The sequence below is a fragment of the Protobothrops mucrosquamatus genome, unplaced genomic scaffold (genome assembly GCF_001527695.2).
Source record: "Protobothrops mucrosquamatus isolate PMUCROS unplaced genomic scaffold, P.Mucros_1.0 scaffold2546, whole genome shotgun sequence".
Lineage (NCBI taxonomy): Eukaryota > Metazoa > Chordata > Lepidosauria > Squamata > Viperidae > Protobothrops > Protobothrops mucrosquamatus.
Window position 1 is genome coordinate 120944 of NW_015388606.1, and position 20509 is coordinate 141452.

The 20509-nt window shown below is 36.5% G+C and overlaps 1 protein-coding gene across 2 annotated transcripts in view; it reads left to right on the forward strand.

Annotated features, from left to right (window-relative positions):
- Positions 1–20509, forward strand: part of CHKA (choline kinase alpha) — a 33397-nt gene that overhangs the window by 2694 nt on the left and 10194 nt on the right. Inside the window, exons 2-6 of one of the 2 annotated variants that reach the window (XM_015825213.1) lie at positions 4317–4428; positions 14229–14282; positions 18703–18816; positions 19202–19335; positions 20069–20173. In XM_015825213.1, coding sequence (XP_015680699.1) covers positions 4317–4428; positions 14229–14282; positions 18703–18816; positions 19202–19335; positions 20069–20173 — 519 coding nt within the window. The remainder of the gene's footprint in view (positions 1–4316; positions 4429–14228; positions 14283–18702; positions 18817–19201; positions 19336–20068; positions 20174–20509) is intronic. The other variant, XM_029285932.1, reaches the window with a different exon arrangement.

A 20509-nucleotide genomic window follows, 5' to 3' on the forward strand; every position in this document is an offset into this window, starting at 1 on the left:
CAATGCATTTTTGAAATGTTCAATGATAGAATATTTTTATGTAATTAGTATATTTGTTCCTGCAGTTGTGGATGTTGTCTGGGATAGGGAAATTAAACCACAGTTTAGAGTTATGCAATGGAGTTCTGCTGTTAGCAGCCTTTAATACTTGATCTTTGAAAAAGTACTATCTTTTAAAGAGTGAAGCAAAATATAGAAATATCAAATGAGTGGGTGAACTGATCATTTTATACCTTTACATACTTGAGACTAGTGATAGCACTCAGTGACTAATTTTAATATGTAAACAATAGGATTGCATAAAGTCATCACTGGTACAACCTGTATGCTGTCAAAGATACTTGTTTCATTTGGCAGGTTGAGAGGTGGCTAGAACAAAACTGTAGGATAACTAAATTGAGTTCTAAGCCATAGAAAACTGCAAAGTTTATAACCGAATATCAACTTTAAATGAACTTACGGGTAAGGCTGATCAATAGAGAGGATTCCCTGAAGGGAAAATGGTATGGATTGGGTCATATGAGAAATTTCATAGTTTTCTTTCACGTAGGTATGATGGTCAAGAAAGGTGATGATTCTAAGAATTAGTTTTAGTATTTAAATGGCTAACTAATGGCTAGCTAATTGATAGAGGGGTGATTCTTAGAGCTAATTTCATATAACTTGATGTTTGGGTCACATATATATAACACCTTGTGTTTTATTAATCTAAGTTTTCTGACTTGGAAAGAATTCAAAACTAAGTACAGATTAAATCAACTAAGCTAAAATGGATAATTTCATATATTTACATAGCACAGTACTAAAACTCTAGTGTCTGTAACCTTTACTTGGTGAAACAGTGCATCACACGGGGCAAAATGTTTTGAACTAAAGTACCTCAAATGCGCTTGCTTACAAAATGCATCCAAAATTGAGGAGCAGTGACTCTTGTGGCATTGAAATTTGGCTAATTTTTTAAAAAAATTTATGACATAAAACTTATAAAGCATTTAAGGCATAATACAAAATGTTATAAAAATTTCTTGCAGTTAGTTTCTGTTGTTGGACTGTACTACATAATGTAGTTCACTATGGGCTACTCTCAAGGCAGATACATCTCTGAATATCTCCCTGAATTTTTAAGAACTTTTCAAGTCAATTTTGTTATTCTGCAGCCTGATTCTACAGTTGTTGAAATTTATTTTTTTCTCATTAATCTACACTAAGTATCCTATAATGACACAATGCAGAGCTCAGAGACAGGATTATTGCAAGGCACAGGTCTGGAGAAGGGTACAGTAAAATTTCTGCTGCACTGAAAGTTCCTAAGAGCTCAGTGGCCTCCATAATTCTCAAATGGAAGACGTTTGGCACAACCAGGACTCTTCCAAGAGCTTCGCCTGGTCAAACTGAGCAGTCGGGAGAAGGATCTTCGTAAGAGAGGTGACCAAGGACCCGATGGTCACTCTGACTGAGCTCCAGAGATCCTGTGTGGTGATGGGACAGAGTTCCAGAAGGACAACCATCACTGCAGTCCTCCATCAATCTAGGCTTTATGGCAGTGGTTCTCAACCTTTTTAATGCCACGACCCCAACCGGTCGTAAGTCGAGGACTAAACCGGTCGTAAGTCGAGGACTAAACCGGTCGTAAGTCAAGGACTACCCAACCGGTCGTAAGTCGAGGACTTTCCCTGCCCGGGAGCGCCGCACATGCGTGGTTCCGCCCCCTGCGCCGGCCGAGGCATAGCTGGCAAGCGGCAGAGACAGAGCAGGCCGACCACCAGCTGGCCCAGCCCAAGGGAGGTAAGGCACCCGCTGGAAAAGGGGAAAAATGGCGGACAAAAAAAATGGCGGACAGACTTGCTTGGCGACCCCCGTGAAATGGTCGATCGACCCCAAATGGGGTCCCGACCCACAGGTTGAGAACCACTGCTTTATGGCATAGTGGCTAGATAGAAGCCTCTCCTTAGTGCGAAACACATGAAAACCCGCTTGGAGTTTGCAAAAAAGTACCTGACTGTAAGGAACAAGATTCTCTCTGGTCTGATGAAACCAAGATTGAACTGTTTGGCCTCAATTCTAAATGTTATATCTGGAGAAAACGAGGCACTGCTCATCACCTGCCAAAATCATCCCAACAATGAAGTGTGATGGCAGCATCATGCACTGGGGGTGTTTTTGTGCAGCAGGGACAGGAGACAGGTCAGGATTGAGGGAAAGCTGAATGGAGCAAAGTACAGGGATAGTCTCAATGAAAACCTGTTCCACAGCACTCAGAACCTCAGACTGGGCCAAAGGGTCACTTTCCAATATGATAACGATCCTAAACACACAGCCAAGACAACATAGGAATGGCTTAGGGACAACTCTGTAAATGTCCTAGAATGGCCTAGCTCAGACCCTGACTTAAACCCTATTGAACATCTCTGAAGAGACCAAGGCTGTCCAAGCAAGGCAAACTAACACAGTCCACAGAAACTCGATCTTCAACACGAACGGTTGCCTTCTGCAACCAGCACCTCCAACACCTTTTATAATTCAGCCAAGGCGTGGCTTCCTAGTGCCTTCTCTTTTGCCTTTGGAGCCGCCCCATTGCATTCCTCTGTCCTACTCGCTTCTCTTTCCTGTGCATTCGTGCATCCATGATTTGTCCCAACTGTTCTTCATCACTGTCCAACTCAGGCTCCCAGCACAGCTGTGTCTCAGCCTGCGCGTGAGTAGAGGGGCCAGGCTCCTTGTCCGACTGTAAGTCTTGGAGCTCCTCAGAGCCTTCCTCTGACTCTAATGTCACTCCAGGCCCCTCCTCCTCATCCGATTCCTCAGACTCAGCTGCCGATTCCTCAGATTCCACTGACTAGCCAGGAATCACAACAAATTTTCTTTACATATGCGCATTACAGGCAGGGAGTTTTCTGTTTCACTCTTATTGGAGAAAGCCAACGGGTTTTGGTATTCCAGCTAGCTGCTTTCCCTTTCTTCCTTAGAAAACCAAAAACAGAGCTGTACATCCTAGCTTCTGCAGTATCTGCAGGGTTTAATATTTAAATATTGCAAAAGAAAAGCATTCTATTATACAAAGAAACTCAAAGAACGGCTGCTAACTTCTGCTTTTCAGGAAAAGAAAACAACCTTTGGAATGCTACCTGCAAAAGCTGTCTTCGGTCATGAAAGTCTTGAAAGAAAAAATAGTGCTACTTTGGAGCAAACATGGATATTATTGATAATAGTCAGTGAGGATATTAGTGCTATTAAGTTGGGTATGGGATAATTGGGGGGAGGAGAAATCTACTTGATGGCTTTTTTATGTGGCAAAGTTTGTTCTCAAGAATACAGGCAGGGCCAGAATCTAGTGGACAAAGCCAGATACCAGGCTGTGTTTCCTCCAAATGATCATAAAATCTATCAAGGTGAAATGAAAGAAAATCAATAGTGGAATTTTTCCTGTGTGTCAGATGCTAAATTTGAATTTTAAAAATGGTAATATGATTGCTACAGATTATTCCTGTCCCAAGCAGCAGAACTGCTTGTTTTCTGGGCAGTCTTAGATTACAATCATCACGACTTATAACTACAACGGTCAGGCTCCATTACGGTCATAACTTGAGAACTACCTGTACTAAGAAATGGGAAGATAAATTGTGAACTTGTTCAGTTCTTTAATTGTGAGATCTATTTTTAATAGTCTATAAAGCAGAATACATCATTATGCTAATGCTATTATGCTGTTATTAATGTCTTTCTAACATGTAAGTTTGAATAATAACAGCACCACAGTAAATATATAAGTAAATGTATATGTTCATATAAAACTGTTTTTATTAGAATATAATTGTGAGACCAAATCAATTCTGTGCAATGATAACCGAATATGAGTACTGTTTAAATTTATTTACTAAATGAGGCCAATTATTTTATTTAATATTCTGAAAAGATGCCACAAACATAATCACAAAATGGCTGTTTGGGGTATGACTAAGTATAAATGTCTGTCATGGAGATAAACTTAGTAACAAAATGGGAATTCTCCATTTTGTGTGTGTGTGTCTGCACTGATCCATATATATACAAAACAAAACAGGAAGAGACGAATACAAGCAAAAATATGATTTGGAGTTCTAATTGAACTTGATTATTTCTGCTCCAAAAGGCCTTCATGCAGAAAGCTAAATAAATGATACTAAGGGTAAAGCAACATGTTCATGAATCTAGACACAGCAAATTTGGATTTGAATCCAAAGCATGAATCACACTTGTGTTCAAATTCATACAGTCCAAATCTTATTTGCATACTGACACTCTCCTGTGATAAATAAAAAATGGATTTCTTTTTGTAGAGGAGGCCTCAGCAACATGCTGTTCCAGTGCTCTTTGCCTGATACTATAGAGACTGTTGCAGATGAACCACGCACTATTCTTCTTCGTTTATATGGTGCAATTCTGCAAATGGTAAGTATTGATAGAACAATGGGGGAAATGATTTCATATTGTATATGTGAATAATATACATTTCAGCTGTTCCACCTATGTTGGTTTATTTAATGCATAAAAATATATGGTTTTTAATGTAAATCTCAAGTGTGTTTGAAATACAAAATATCTATTAGGTTTTGTCAACAATGCACATAGAACTCTTGTCGTAAACACTTATTATTATTGGATCATCATTATGCATATTTGAATTGAGAAACAGCTTTGGTTATAACTTTGTTCATTCCCTGGCTCTGAACTGAATCATTAGCCTTGAGTAATAGTGACTTATCTTTTTCAAAAAACGGCTCTCCCAGGAAACTTTATTGTTGCTTAAGCAACATTACATTTGATACAAGTTTCTCTTTTCCCATGTTTCTACTTTCAGGTGTTAATATTAATTCCTTTTAATATTATGTCCATATTATAGTGATTAGTCTAGAAAGAAAAAAAGGAAGCAGATTCTGTATAATGCACAGGAGATGGCCTCCCCATTCTGTTCATCAAAAGAATTGGCCTTTAGAATAATAAGGATTCTTCTCCTTTACTGTTCATTGATTTGCTTGTCAGTCACTTAGTATGCTTTCAGGCATTGGCCAAAAGATAATGAAATAAAAATACAACTATATTTCTCATGCTAAGAATTTAGTGTCAGTTAAAAGTAATTAAAATGTAAAAGTCTTAACATACAATCAAACATGTAAATAGGTTCAATATATAAATATGTTAATGAACATATTAAGAGATTAAATTTAGGTTTAAACAATATCGGATAATTTTTAAAAAATGCCTGGCACTGAAAAGGTAATAGGATTAGTGCTAGTCTCCCCCTCCACCCTCCCTGGAAATGCTGTTAGTCATTTCTACGTTACCTCAGGTGATTATGGCATCAGGAAAAGATAATGAAGATACCATCAATTAAATATAGCAGCAGGTGTTATACTAGGGACTTGGACCAAGTGTTCTTTGCACTTTTAACTAGAGGTAGGAATGGATAGAAGCTAGTGCAATTATTTATCAACAACACATTTCCATTTAGTAGCCAAACAGCTAGAAGTTGAATTGGCTGCAGTTTCCAGGTAGTTTTCATAGATGATCCTCTCTAGTGTAATTGGTTTTGGACCAGGATTTGGGTCACCTGATTCAAATCCACCCCCACTTACGAAAGTTCAGGGGGCGATTTTGGGATAGTTGTTCCCTATAACTCCAATATATCTCACAGTCTTGCTTTTGGGGAAGAATTGAAGAAGGGAGATCTATTTACATCACTTTTACCTTCTAGAGAAAATAATAGGATATAAGTTTAACAAATTATATATAGTTTATGCAGTACAAGTAGTCCTCGAATTATGACTACAATTGAGCCCAAAGTTTCTGTTGTTAAATGAGGCAGTTAAGTGAATTTTGCCTAATTTTACAACCTTTTTTGATATAGTTATTAAGCAAATGATTGCAGTTGTTAAGTGAATCATGCAGTCATTAAGCAAATTTGGTTTGCCCCATTGACTGCTTGTCAAAAGCTGGCTGGGAAGGTTACAAAAGTTGATCATATGATCCTGGGAGAGTGCAACTGTCATAAATATATGCCAACTACCAAGTGACCAAATTTGGATCACATAACTGTGGGGATACGGCATTGGTCATAAGTGTGAAAAACTGTCATAAGTCACTTTTTCAATGCTGTTTTAACTTTGACGGTCATTAAACAAATAGTTGTAAGTCAAGGGCTACCTATAATTGATCCCAGCAGTTATAGGAATATGAATAGCAATGACTTAATTTATCTATACGGAGTTTGGATTCCAGTTCTTACAGCCCAAATAAGAATTCAGTTCATTGAGGCTCCATAGAGCCAAGTGGATCTGGAGTACCCTGAGATTGCTAAGTTCTTCTTAATGTCATGGTTCTGATGCTAAGACCAACAAAATCAGAATGTAGAGTTGACACTTATGTTCTTAAGGCTCCATATTGAACCCATGAAATTCCATCTTATGTAGACTCTCCACCAATGAGTCCTGCTACATTTTTGTGTAAAGGTTGTGCTATATCACAGAATTTACACATGAAAGATGTTTGATTATTTATTTAACGTAAATCCCAATAAAGCCAGGGGATTTGTTCCCAAGTAGTGCTTTTAAATGAGATGCCTGGAATTGATCCAGTGGGAAAAAGAGATGCAGAAATGTCACAAATAACTATTTCCTGCTCATTGAAGTATTTATTACTAGTTTTAATATTTCTGATATCATGAAATTAGGTTTGAAATTGGCCTGAAACCATTGTTAATTAATTATTTGTAGATATTGGTGCAATCTTAAATTTCCATTAGCTAACAGAAAAATCTATGATTAACATTATTCATAACTGAGTATGACTGTTGTTTTAACTCTCTAAACATATGCTTATTCATAGTCTAGAATGGTCAGCAAGACAATAATAGTGCCTAAAATACCTAAGCCTTTTGGATAGGTTTACAGATTAGATAATGTGATATTGATTAAAGTAAAAGTTCTTATAATGTATCATCCCAAGATGTATTCCATCACAACACTGTTCAGTAGTGACAAAAGATATAGAAATTATGTTTAAAACTTGATAAATTATTTTGAGTACTCATGATAGCATTAATTTTTTTATAACTAGAATACTCCTGAACTCCAAATATATTGACATTCAATATTAAACGCCACTTGAGTGTATGGTGAGAATAATCCTGAGAATAACTATATGTTTTAAAGCTTGGATTATGTACTGCAAACTAAAATGTAACAAGCGTTGAAATTTTGTAAGGCAATAACCAAAGAAAAGAAATAGATCTTTGCTGTTGCTGATTTATTGCTGTGACCTAAAATACTGGTGCTAGAACTACAATTTAAAATAAGTGTTAAGTATTTTACATTAATTTACAAATTATTATTCAGCGTATAAGATTACATTTTTAAAAAAGTTGTCTGCAGAGTAAATAGAAATTAGTGCGTGGTTGTGATATGCTCATTTTCATTTGAAAATATAGTGGAGTTTTCAGAATTTTAATATGTACTAGCATGCATTTTGACATAAATACTGCAATTCTAGTGCTCTGAATATTTAGTCTTACAGAATCATAAATTGGATTGGATTGTGCTTATGCTTCCCCTGAAAAAACTATTTTTATCATATATTTTCTGCCTTTTTATGAAGAAAATAATTCAGAACCTTTGGACTTTTCTTCAGTCCTAGTTCGGCTGCTCATTTGAGTATTAACATCCTATTTTTTTTACTTGGTATTTTAAGATTTTTGAAGATATCTAACTTCCTTTATTTCCATAGTGGCAGTGAAATGACTGTTTTTGTTGGTGCAGTTCACTAAGGTTTAAGTAAGCAGAGACAGTCCTAAGGTAAAACTTTCAGATTATATTGAGGGTCTCAGTATAAACATTTGTCTCTTTCTAAACTATTTTTAATGCATAAGCAAACTGATTTTCTTTCCAGTGTCACACTTTGATCTCAAAAATCAATAAAGTGTTAAAGAAAAATAAAACTGAAGCTGATGGTAGTCTTACAGTGAATATTCACAACTTTTTCATTTAGATTCTTAATTGTAATTTTTATGGATAAAGACTGCAGAATATTTAATTTAAATGGATATTTTTTTAGTTAGAAGTAAAGTTTATATTACAGCAGCATTCAAAAAAACAATTCCCATTTTCAGATTCATACCAGTTCTCAGGACCAAACTTCAGCTCTTTTATTCCAAATTTCAAAAGTGCTAATTGGAGGATACCTTACCAGTCCTTCATATTCCAACTGAAATAACATTTGTTTAAAAATTTGCCCTGCTGTTTACTTCCCAACATAATAGTCCAGTTTGCTTATCATAAATACTGGAAGACACAAATGTCAGTGCATACAAACTGTTCAATTATATTGCTTTAAGTTGGCTACAAGAAAATGTAGAAAAGACTTGGGGTATTCCTCAGCCAACTTTTATTTTCTGCCACTGTGCTATATAATATCAGGCTAGGAAGTAAGTTGTAAAAATTGTGAGCTTGTCTGAGAGTAATAGAAAGAACAATATTATTGGTTGGTGTATACAACTGAAAGGCAGTTATTAAAGCAATTAAAATAAATAGAATAACTGTTTACTACTGCAAAATGTACAAATTGCAGTATTGTGTATTATTTACTTGTGGCAGAAATCCCATTTTAGCCAAATAAAGGGAAGACTGGAAGGAAAAATGGCTCATGCCTCATTTCTAGCAGCCAGATATTAGAATTCTGTTGTTATTGCCACCCTGTCTCAGTTTTGAATAAAATAGAAAGCATTTAAGACTACATAATGTTCACTAAGCATATATAGATTGACTGCAATTGCTTGATATTGCCTATCTACTTCTTACTTTTTATTTGTTTGTAACTCAGTAAATATGTGTAATTCTGTAAGTGTAATGCTCCTTTACTGTTGAGATTTTTGCTTTGAAAACCTGGTGCCAAAGGAATAACTACAAATGCCCATTTATTGGCATATAGAATTCCTGATGTGGGGACACTTGTTGGGTGGCGATAAGGGTCGTCTGAGGGTAATGTACCATTTTAGTTGTATGTGCATGTGTTCTCTGCTGCAGGCTTGTCCATGCGATCGTGCCTAGAGCACTCTGGTTTCCAGGTGACAGACACGATTTACGGTATAGTATGAGATCTCTGAAGTTGGAGCATTCTCTGCTGGTTTCATTTCCTTTGGGCTCAGAGTATGAGGCTATGATGAAAAAGATTACTTTCTATAGATATTTTTGTAATAACTTTACAGTTAAATGGAAATTGTAAATGGATTCCACCATTCCATCTTTCTGCTCCCTTAAAAGAATGGTAACTTTATCAGAAGTAAAAAGGATTAGGGATGTTGTTGGATTTAAAAGGACCCATATTATTCATAAGTCCCAACATTACAAGTTCCCCATATGCGGTTTATATCAAGACCACAGAATAGGGTGTTAACTGTGAGGTATAAAAATTCACTTTAGATTTCAGTGCAAGTCTATCCATATCCTGTGAAGTTTCTTCGAGTGCTCTACAACAAGTCTCCAACCTTGGCAACTTGAAGACTTGCGAACTTCAACACCCAGAATTTCTCAGCCAGCCATGCTCGCTAGGGAATTCTGGGCAGTTGAAATCCACAAGTCTTAAAGTTGCCAAGGTTGGAGACCCCTGCTCTGCAAATAAACATGCTGATCAATAAATAAATCGGTATTTTAATACCTCCCTTCTGATTTCTTAATGAACACAAAATGTTATTTTGGATATAGGAGTGAGCAGTTTCTCTCTACATATGCTTATGATTTGAGAGATTGGTGTGGGTACTCTCAACAAAATGGCTGCCATGAAGGATATGATGCCATATAATACTTATTTACCAGTCAGTGATAGCTCCCAGACATCCCTCTACAAAGCTTTCTATCCCAGTTTTTTACAGAGACAAATGGTTGGATTTTGAGGAAGTCACAGGATTACAAATGTTCTTTATATTCATTTTCTAAGAAGAGCTTGATTTTTATAGTAATTAAACATTACAATTAAAAAGATAAAAACTAATACAAACTAAAAATAAGAAAAAACAGAGTGCAGAAAAGAAAAAATAGAAAACTAAGAATATAATAAAAAGAAAAGAAATGTATAAAGAAATGACTTTATCCTTCTCTTCTCTTAAAATATAACAAATGATCTCTTCTTCCAGTATCTCATCTCTTATCTATAAACAATTCCTTAAAGCCTCATCATTCAGTCCTGGTCAGCAAGAATCTATTAAGGGTAACAAGGGATGACAATATACCAATTTGATCAAATAAACTAACTTTATATTCCTTCCTTTTATTTTTAACAATCTTGATCTTTAATACCTTTAAACAATATCCTAGAACTTGATTTGTTTCATTTTTTTTTCTTTTTTTTTCATAAAATTCTTCAAAGTTTAACATATCTCTTTTGTAAATCCAATATGGGAAAGCTCCCAAATCCAGGTCACTTTTTTGGTTTGGTATTTGTGTATCTCCCTTTAAATATTAAGACATCAGTGGTTTTCATTTGTATGTCCAATACAGCGTCTTCTTCCATATCATTCGTCTATCGTTTTTAAATGCACTTTCAGATCAATCTTAGTGAACTTGTTCCTATTCTATAACATCTTTTGTCTATAATGGCAAACACTCTTAAAATTAATGTCTGTGTCCATGGTTCCCAAACATCCTTCAGTACATCCAGTGTTAAAGTATTTTGCTCCATTCTGTATTAGTATATCAAATTTAAATGTTCTTCTCCTTTAATTGTAATCTTTAGTACCTTCTGATTTCCTTTAGTTTCCACCTGTCAAAATCCAATCCTATCTTTTTTTAAGAATTCAAAAAATAGCATTTTCCCATGGAAAGGATTCTTATAATTAATTTCAAAATCTTATTTCAAATCCATCTGGACCCTTGGTCTGTAACTTTCCAAAATCAGAGTTCTAATCACCCTTTTGCTGTTTATTCCAAAAGTTTTTAAGTCCTTAAACTTGTATTTAAAGTTTATTTCGCTAATGAAGGAAAGTCACCTAATGCTATAAAACTTTCAAACCAAAGGTTCCTAATACAAGCAATCATCAATTTACAATCATTCATTTAGTGACAATGGAATTCAGAGTCACGATGGAATTGAAAGAAGTGACTTATAACTGGTACTCACACTTAAAATCATCCCAGCATCCCCACAATCACATGATCAACATTCAGTTGCTTGGCAATTGGCACATTTACGAAGGTTGCCACATTCACATTCGATGGGGTCGCCATTTGCAGTCTTTCCCAGATGGCTTCTAACAAGCAAAGTCAATGGAGGAAGCTGGATTTGCTTAATGACATGTAATTCACTTAACTGCAGTGACTTGCTTAACTGTGGTGACAAAAAAGTCATAAAATCGGGCACGACTCACTTAACTGCTTTGTTTACCAATCGAAATTTTGTTTTCTATTGTGGTTGTAAGTCGAGGACTACCTGTAGCTATATGGTAGTTAGCAAGCAATTTCCAAAAGTGATAAAAGAAGTATGAGAAATATTCATTTTTGCAAGTTCACATGCAAATTGGTTGACTTCACAAAAATCTTTAAGCAGCTCACATTCCCAAGCAGAAAGCATGAATTCCTAAATATATGGTTATACTAAATAGGTAATTACAAATTTCTGGCCTTTGCACTAGTGCAGACATGTCAAACACAAGGCCCGGGGGCCGGATGCGGCCTGCGAAGTGATTTCATGTGGCCCACGAAGCCATCCTGGAAACAGTGAGGGAACGACCCCCACTGCCTTGGCCCTGGCCCAGGCCAGCCGGGAGCCAATGTACAATTTTGTGGTGGCCATCTTGGCACTTTCCCCGGTGGACCATGCCTTGGCACTTGCCCCGGTCCCACCCCCTTCTGCCAGAGACCCTCAGATCTGTCCCACTCCTGCCCAGGCCCCCATAGGCACCCTTGACGCGAATGATGAAGAACTGGGCACGCCCACCCAGTAGGCCACATCCACTCCATCCATGCCCACCCAGTATGCTGCACCCACTCTGGCCACACACACACACCCAGGGCAACCGCAATGCTGATGCAGCCCTCAGTGAAATTGAGTTTGACACCCCTGCACTAGTGCATCAGGCCATTAGAAGCATCTCGCTACAGTCCCTTTCAGTTTTTTATTTCATGAACTGTACAGTAATTTTTTTAAAAAATTCTTGGAAGTTGAGAAAATAGGCTTGTTTTATGCACACAACATTCTAGATTAAATTTTTAGAAGCAAATCCCATTGATTTTAGAATTCCTGTATTAAGCATTATTTGTAGCTCACAGATTACAAGACTACTGTACAATTCTCTTTCAGTGAAAAGTTTTGGATATTATATTCCTCCCCCATTTTTCTTTAAATTAAAACTCAGTCATGTTAGCTAGGTTCATTATGTGCTTATTTGAAAGTACTAGCCAGTTTCCATATTTGCATCATACAGGTATAGGTAATCTTTGATTTACAACCATTTGTTTAGAGACAAATATTACAATGACACCGAAAAAGTGTCTTATGACCAGTGCTCATATTTATGACTGTCGCAGCCTCCCCATGGTCCCATGATTAAAATTCAGGTACTTAGCAACTGGGAGTATATTTACAACCGTTGCAGCATCCCAGGGTTATGTGATCTTCATTTGCTACCTTCCCAGCTGATTTCTGACAACCAAAGTCAATAGGGGACCAGATTTGCATGATTCATATAATAATTACGTTGATTTGCTTAACAATCATGGCAAAATAGGTTGTAAAATCAGACACAATTCACTTAGCAATCACCTTGCCTAATAATGGAAATTCTGGTCACAATTGTCAAAGACTACATGTAAGTTAAAATCAACACCTGTTAAAATTCTGGGAGAAGCCTCTCTAATCCAGTTTGCTTCTGATGGATTGTACTATCAAAAAGGAGCAATAAGCCAGAAATACCTCTGGTTAATATATAACTTTGATTGTTATTCAACAGGTTAGACAGTCAGTGATTGTCAGTTAGTGGCAGTGACATAATGTTTGCATAACATTTCTACTTAATATGCAGTTCTAAGATTGCCCTTGTGAATATTCACAAAAATCTCTGCTTTGCTTAAATATAATGTTATAGATAAATGTATGAGTATCTGCCAATATAGTGTTTTAATGGAAATACTTCATTGTAGACAAAAGTTTTCATATTGAAGCAATTGAACAATTTTGTAGCACAACTCTTGAATATGTTATTCATGTGTTACTTGGTAGAAGTACGATACAAAATAAAAACTATGCTCAGTTCCATTATCATCTTTAAATAATTTTAGTGAAAGGCTTTCTGTAGCAGCCTTTAAATGTAGTTTGGTTTTAAACATATGTGTTATTAGAACTACAACATTGGAAATTACATTAAAATGCCATATATGATATATTCAATGGAACTGGGAAATGGAACAGGCCTATGTGTTTCATAGCTTTGAAAGCCTTAATGGATTACAAAGCTTTCTTTTCTGCTGGAATTTAAAACTAGCTACAATGAAAGCATGTGCCATTGAGCCAGACGTTAATACAAAAGCTGAAACCTTTGAACATGTTTAGATCTAGATGTTAAGAAACACCCTGCTGCCCACCAAGTCTGAAATTCCTTGATTTTTACTTTGATTTGCTTAAATTGCCTTGAAACATAATTGGTGATCGTCTTTAAAATGTATTAAAATATTGTTACTTTACAGTGTAAAAGACATCTGTCAACAAATGGTTACTGGGATAAGTGAGTGCTTCTCTACCTATACAAATAGATAATGCTTCCGCTAGGTTTTGTATCTAGTAGTAGCTCCTGTAATAATTGGTTTGTACTGTGTTGCTCTATTTATATATGTGTAGTAAACCTGATTGATGCTAAACCCTCATTTATATTCCAAAATCAAGATATTCTTGCATACCTGAATATTTGGTAGACAAGGAGATGACTACATCTCATATATATTGGTCATGTCTGTCTGTTACCCTAGGCAGACTTACACAGTGGAGTTAGTGGAGTTCAATGGCACATGCTTTTGAATAATTTGAAGTGATACCTCATGTAAATAAGAGAGGAGTTCCATCAAAATCTCTGATATTTTGTAAGATAATTGTTGAATATACATTCTAAATATAGCAGGCTTCCCTGGCTCTCCTCATTGTGGTGGCTACAGATTAACTTGATTCACATTAGTCTTCAATGTCTCATTGGAAATGTTGGCTTTTCTCATTCATAGAGGTCCTGTAATAAAGGAGGATCTGGACAGGCTCAAAAGGAGAATGATTTACAAGTAAGTACTGTCTTTGCTGAATTTCCATATCTGATTAGTACAGTACATGCAGTGTAATTGCTATATGCCTGCCTTTTATCCATGTCTCCACAACTGTTTGAATATGCCTTCTCTGTTGGAGGTGGGGACATCTTAAAAAAGTACTTCTCTAAGAATAAAAGAGCTAAAATAACTTCCTTTGGCATAGGCTCTTTTGTGGTATGCTTCTCTTCAATAATTTATCACAAAATCTGCTTTCAATTGATTCAAAATTTAACCAATTTTTTCCCCTTAAACCAAAAGATGTTTGTCAGTTTGAGACATCAGGGAAATGGTAATTCCCAAATCCCTATTCTTTATCTTTACTACTAGCAACAGGAGCTAGGGCAGAAAAGATGTTTTGGAGAAAAGAAGAAACTGTTGGGAAAGATTCTGACATACGTATGACAGGAGTAATATATATAAGGATGATATCCTAGAATTAAGATTGATAATATATTCATATCAGCTTGCCTCCGATCAGATGAAGCATATAATGCAGTATATACAGAATATGTAAAGTCATATGTATTAGACTGGGATTTTAACTGCACATGTTAAATGACTTTTATTTGGATAAAAGTGCAGGGGAAGAGAACTGTAACCTTGAAATGTATTTCAAAAATAACACCAGCCGGCTGTAGTCAATAAAAACCAGCTGTAGCAGTTATGGGGAAAACTACAGATGCTCATGTAAGCAAGTATATTGAGCCAAAATGCTTTCAGGCACTCTCAAGGCTTCCTTATCCAGCAGTATTAAGAAAACTTCGACTCGTGAAGCATTTAGTAGCAAAAACAAGAGATGTGACCGTTCCAATCTAGTCCTAAGCTCCTGTTTGTATCCTATCAAGTATGAACATAGAAGAGATCATCACCACCTCCTCAAGATAGTGTTTTCACCAAATTCATGAGAAGCCTTAATTTATGTAGAAGTATACAACTCGTGTGCTAAAAGGAAATATTTAATTTATTTGTACAATATATACAATTGCCTATCTCACAACATGACTGTAAAAACAAAAGCATAATTTACAAAATAAACATTCAAATAATGATCCAAAATAGTCTTCACAACATAACACACGACTGAGGATTTAAAACTTGTTCCACTTTCAATCAATAAAGACAATGGGACAGATACACCTACAGCATTGGTTTAACTCCCTGGCCCAAATGTCTGAAGGATTGTACAGGTTTTGAATGTCTCATGGAAAGACAAGATGGCTGGAGGTAACTTTGATCAACAGAGGGACATTGTTCCATAGGGCAAGAGCTACAACAGCAAAAACACAACGTCCAAGTTTTTTTTGATAGAAGGGAACCTGTTAGTTCTTGGTGGGCAAGCAGAAACAGCTAGAGACAGGCACATCCTGGTAGTGTTGTGTGTCATGTAGGGCTTTATAAGTGACACCCAGCACTTTGAATGGTATGGGTCAGCTTATTGGGAGCTACTGTGAGAACGACTTCCTGGTCAACAGGGAAATACAAGATGTACCTGTGCAAGATCCCTTTTAGCCATAGTTGCCCCCAGCAATTTGAGCAGGAGCTGTGAGTCCAGGAGGACACTCAGATTGCTCACCAGCTTTGTCTAGTGCTGCCCCATTCAGAGTTAAAGTAGAAGGTTTCCAGAACGGGGGGTGGTGTGTGTGTGTGTCTCAACATGCCCATCTACTCAGTTTTACTAGGGTTGAACCGAAGCCTGTTCTTCTCCGTCTGGACCTCAACACTGGACATAACCTTAACAACATTATAGGTAACCAGTGCTTTTTTTGTATTAAAAAAAATAATGCCGGAACTCACATGTGTCATACAACCTGCTTTGCCTACCCTACAAGGTTCCATCCAAAAAAGGTGCCGGAACTCCGTTCTGGGCGTTCTATGACAAAAAAAGCCCTGGGTAATCCTCAGTTAACATTAATTGGAACTCGAATGTCTGTCGCCAAGTGATATAGTCATAAAAGTCAATGTCATATGACCGCTTCACTTAGTGACAGCAATCCTGGCAGTCTGTATTGCTGTTGTTAACCAAATCCCACATGTCCTTAGGTGAGGACCCACCCAGCTTAGTTTCTCCCAGTCCAAGCCTTGTTAAGTTAAGGGATTGCCTTCTCTTGAACTTTCCCCACCAGCCTATCTCCTCAGAGTCCAGTGATGGCTTTCTGAAGACAGTGTGGATAACTGCCTCTTTTAAAGCAGATGACACACATACCCCAGCATTAACCACTGAAGCCTGCCATGTGTCACTTTCCAGGAGGGGCAGCAAGGAGGGCATGGATATAAAACACAGATGTCTGAACTCAAAAGTTCTGTGGATCCTGTCTGGTTAATCAGGACTAGGGGGACTTCCTAGATAGTTTGAGGGAGTTTTCATTAGATACATTGCATTTATCTTTAGTTGGCAGGTGAGCCTACATGTCAAAAGGTAAATCCTGTGACAATTCTATTGAAAATTTAAGATAAACTTTGTAACTATTCACTACATCAACAGCAGTTAACTGTATAAAACAACTTGTTTTAGCATATATTAGCAAATCCATTTATTTCAATGAAAGGATGCATAGTTTTAAAGAATCCGAACATTTTCAGTATTGTTTTCATGTCTGTTTTATCTAATTTTGTTTCATTTGAAATACTATTCTGTTTTCTTTCTTCAGTTTCTCAAAATTAGTGGTAGTGGTTTTGGCTTCTGAGATTCTTTTCTAAATAATCAGCTTGTTTTCCTGCATTGTCCGATGTGCATGTGAATGGATTAGCTTGAATACCTGCTTGTGTTCACTGGTACCTCCATTCTGAAAAGTATAACTAAGCATCAGCCCCTAAAGCATTATCTGAATGAAGGACATGTCTGAGCAGAACTGTAAACAAACCTTCACAAAAAGTTTCATGTAGAAATACCTTGAACGCATTGTGTTTGGACCATATAAGTTACTATGTCTTTCTGGAGAGGAGCTAATTGGCATACCCTATATTAAGGCTCCAGATAAACTTGTTTGGTTGAATACATCCAGCAATAGTGATAATTTCTAATAAAACACTAACTAAAATGGAAAGAATAACCTTGAAATCTCTGTTTGAATCAGGCCGATAACTTTAAAGTTAAAAATTAACCCAGTTCATCCAGCAGTCCCTAGAAGGTGTGCTTTAATCTCTTTCAAATAAGCCTTTGAGTAAATCATTAGTACGTTTTTAAATGTGTGATTAATCATTGTTAAGATAAAAAAATTAACTAAAAGGAATGTATGTTACCGAAGTATTTCTTAACTAATTACAATTAGATGAGAGCTAAAATATAAGTGAACGTTTTCGCGGCCTCCTCAAATTAGCAAAACATAAAGGATATATTTAAGGCTTCGATTTTTAGCATTACTGGAAATACCAGCAAAAAAGATAGTATTGTATATGTATAATGAGCAATATTAAGTATGATTGTTTTAAGGTTTTTATTATTCAAGAGGTTGAGTGTATGTATTCCTAAGAATTCACATAAGGTAGCCCTTAACTTACAACCACAACTGAGTCAAAAATTTCTATTTCTAAGCAAGACAGTTGTTAATTAAGTTGTGCTCTATTTTATGATCTTTCTTGCCACAGTTATTAAGTGAATCACTATAATTGTTAAGTTAGTAACATGGTTGTAAAGTTGTAAAGGTTCCCCATTGACTTTGCTTGTCATAAGGTCGCAAAGCTGATGGCCTCAATGACCCTCTAAAAGAATGCAAATGACCAGGTGTCTGCAAGGAATATAAATCCTTCCATTCCCCACCATCCAGTCAGAACTGAAGAAGCTTCTTGGATGAGAAGCGAAATGTTTTCAAAGAAAAAAAAGAAAGTCCAGTTGCCTCCTGAAAAAGCACCTTTGGGACAGTGTCTAGGATGTCACATAGAGTAATTTCCAAAACTGGAGTCTTCCATATGTTTTGGATTATAACTGCAATCATTCCCATGCTAGTTGAGGTTAATAGAAATTGTAATCCAAAAACATGAAACTATTTGGTTAGCATAAATGTATGAGATAGGTGTATTGTTACCTCTTCTCTAAGGGAAATGTTACATTCCCAACTTGCCCTATTTTGAAGAGGCTTCTTTTTTCTCATTTTCATTGTACTGTTTATAAAAAGCCAGTTTGCAAATGAATAGCCAAAAATAGTAATCTGGAATTTGGTTTAAGCACAATTAGATTATCCTTTCCTATAATTAGGATGATAAACAACAAGAAATACCCCATTGTAAAGGGATCTATAAGTGTCTCTCTGAAAGTTTTGAAAGTTTACACTAGGTGTAAATTATATTTATTTTGCCACATAATTATTCTGTAATTTAATTTGTATTTATTCTGCAGTATAAATGTTGAGGTTTTGATTTACATTGATTATATTTGTACAGCTTTAGTTTTCTTTCATAGGGTGCAGAAGCTGTTGTTCTGGAGAGTGTTATGTTTGCCATTCTTGCAGAGAGAGCTCTTGGACCAAAACTTTATGGAATCTTTCCACAAGGCCGTCTGGAGGAATTCATTCCTGTATGTACCAGATATAAGCTGTGTGGTGGTAGTTGAAACTGAATTTGTCAGCATAGCACAAATAAAGATGAAAGTTATATATTTGCCAAGACGTAGTAATAGGTTTGTTTTATTATTAGATTGGGCAATATGTAGACAATGTAAACTGGATCTTGGGTTTTCTGTATTCATTTTTGACCACATTTCAGTTAATGAAATACATGATGGGGTATTCTGCCTCATAGTAGCAGAACAGACAACGTCACTGTTAGAGTAAATTACGGCACTGAAATATAAAAATACGTTAGGTCCTCATTTGAGTTCCCTTATTTGTACATTTGTAATTCACCTGGTGGATTCTTTATTTCTCATCATTTATGTCCTTTTTGCTATATATATATTTCAGAGCAGAAAGTTGGATACCGAGGAACTAAGTGTGCCAGATATATCAGCAGAAATAGCTGAAAAAATGGCTAAATTTCATGGAATGAAAATGCCATTTAATAAAGAACCTAAGTGGCTCTTTGGAACCATGGAGAAGTAAGCAATAGAAATGTTGTCTTTTTATTTTAATATGACAGTTCAGCATCTTAAAAGTAGAACTACTCAACATACAGAGTAATTAAGCTGGATACAGGAAGGATATGTAGAATGGTTTGGCATGGAACAGCTGGTTTCAGGTGGTCCAGTGCCAGAACTGAAACATGTCTTGTCTAGATCCAGACAAAAAACAGCACTGCTTTGTTTCAGTTATGAATCAAAACACACTTGTTCGATGGAGAAAGGTTTGTAGGGAGTGTATGGGTAGAAAAAAGCCAAGGTCATCGGCGGTGGATGAGAGAGCGAGGGAGAAGGCAGGATTGCAAGATAAGGCATGGGAGCAAGCCTAATGGTGAAGGAGAAGGAAGGCCAGGAGGATATGCCACACTGGGAAATGGTAGGCAGAGAGGATTGGGGAGAGGACGCAACCCAGTGCGATATATCATTGAGACTGGTCAAAAAAATGGGGATGGAAGGTCAAAACTGTGAATAACAAAAATATTTCTACCGGTTGATCAGAGCAGTTTGATAGAACATGTGGGATACAGTGCCTTTGCTGTGGGTTGAAAATGAATAGCATTTTTCATTTTATGAGAAAGTTTATCTAATATGAGACACACAAATGTCTTAAAAATGTTTCTCTAGTTATATTTTTCTTTCAGAATATGATTGTGGGCAAAGGGTTGTACATGTTTGCCTAGAATACTAGCTATACAATAAAATCTTCATACAGGTACTTGAACCAAGTCATGAGAATCAAGTTTACCAGAGAGTCACGTGTGAGAAAACTGAACAAGATTCTCAGCTACAACTTGCCTCAAGAAATGAAAAACTTAAGGTATTATTCTAATACTTAATAGTTTACATTAGTTTCATAATTTTGTTGTGTAATTGATTTTTTAATTACTATAATGTAAATGGTAACGCTTTTATGACTTTTTGTCTCTATGTTTAGTAAATCTATATCTAGCTGCCTAAGAATATAATTGCGTTGTAACCAGGGCTTTTTTTCTCAGAGAAAAGGTGGTGGAACTCACCTCCCTCCCCTGGCCACGCCCCCACCCAAACCTGGCCACGCCCTCATCAAACCCTAGGACCGCCCCTTTAGAGAACAGGAATGCAAGTAAAATTTGGGAGGGGCTATAACCTTAGCCTATTTCCCGCGCTTGGTGGA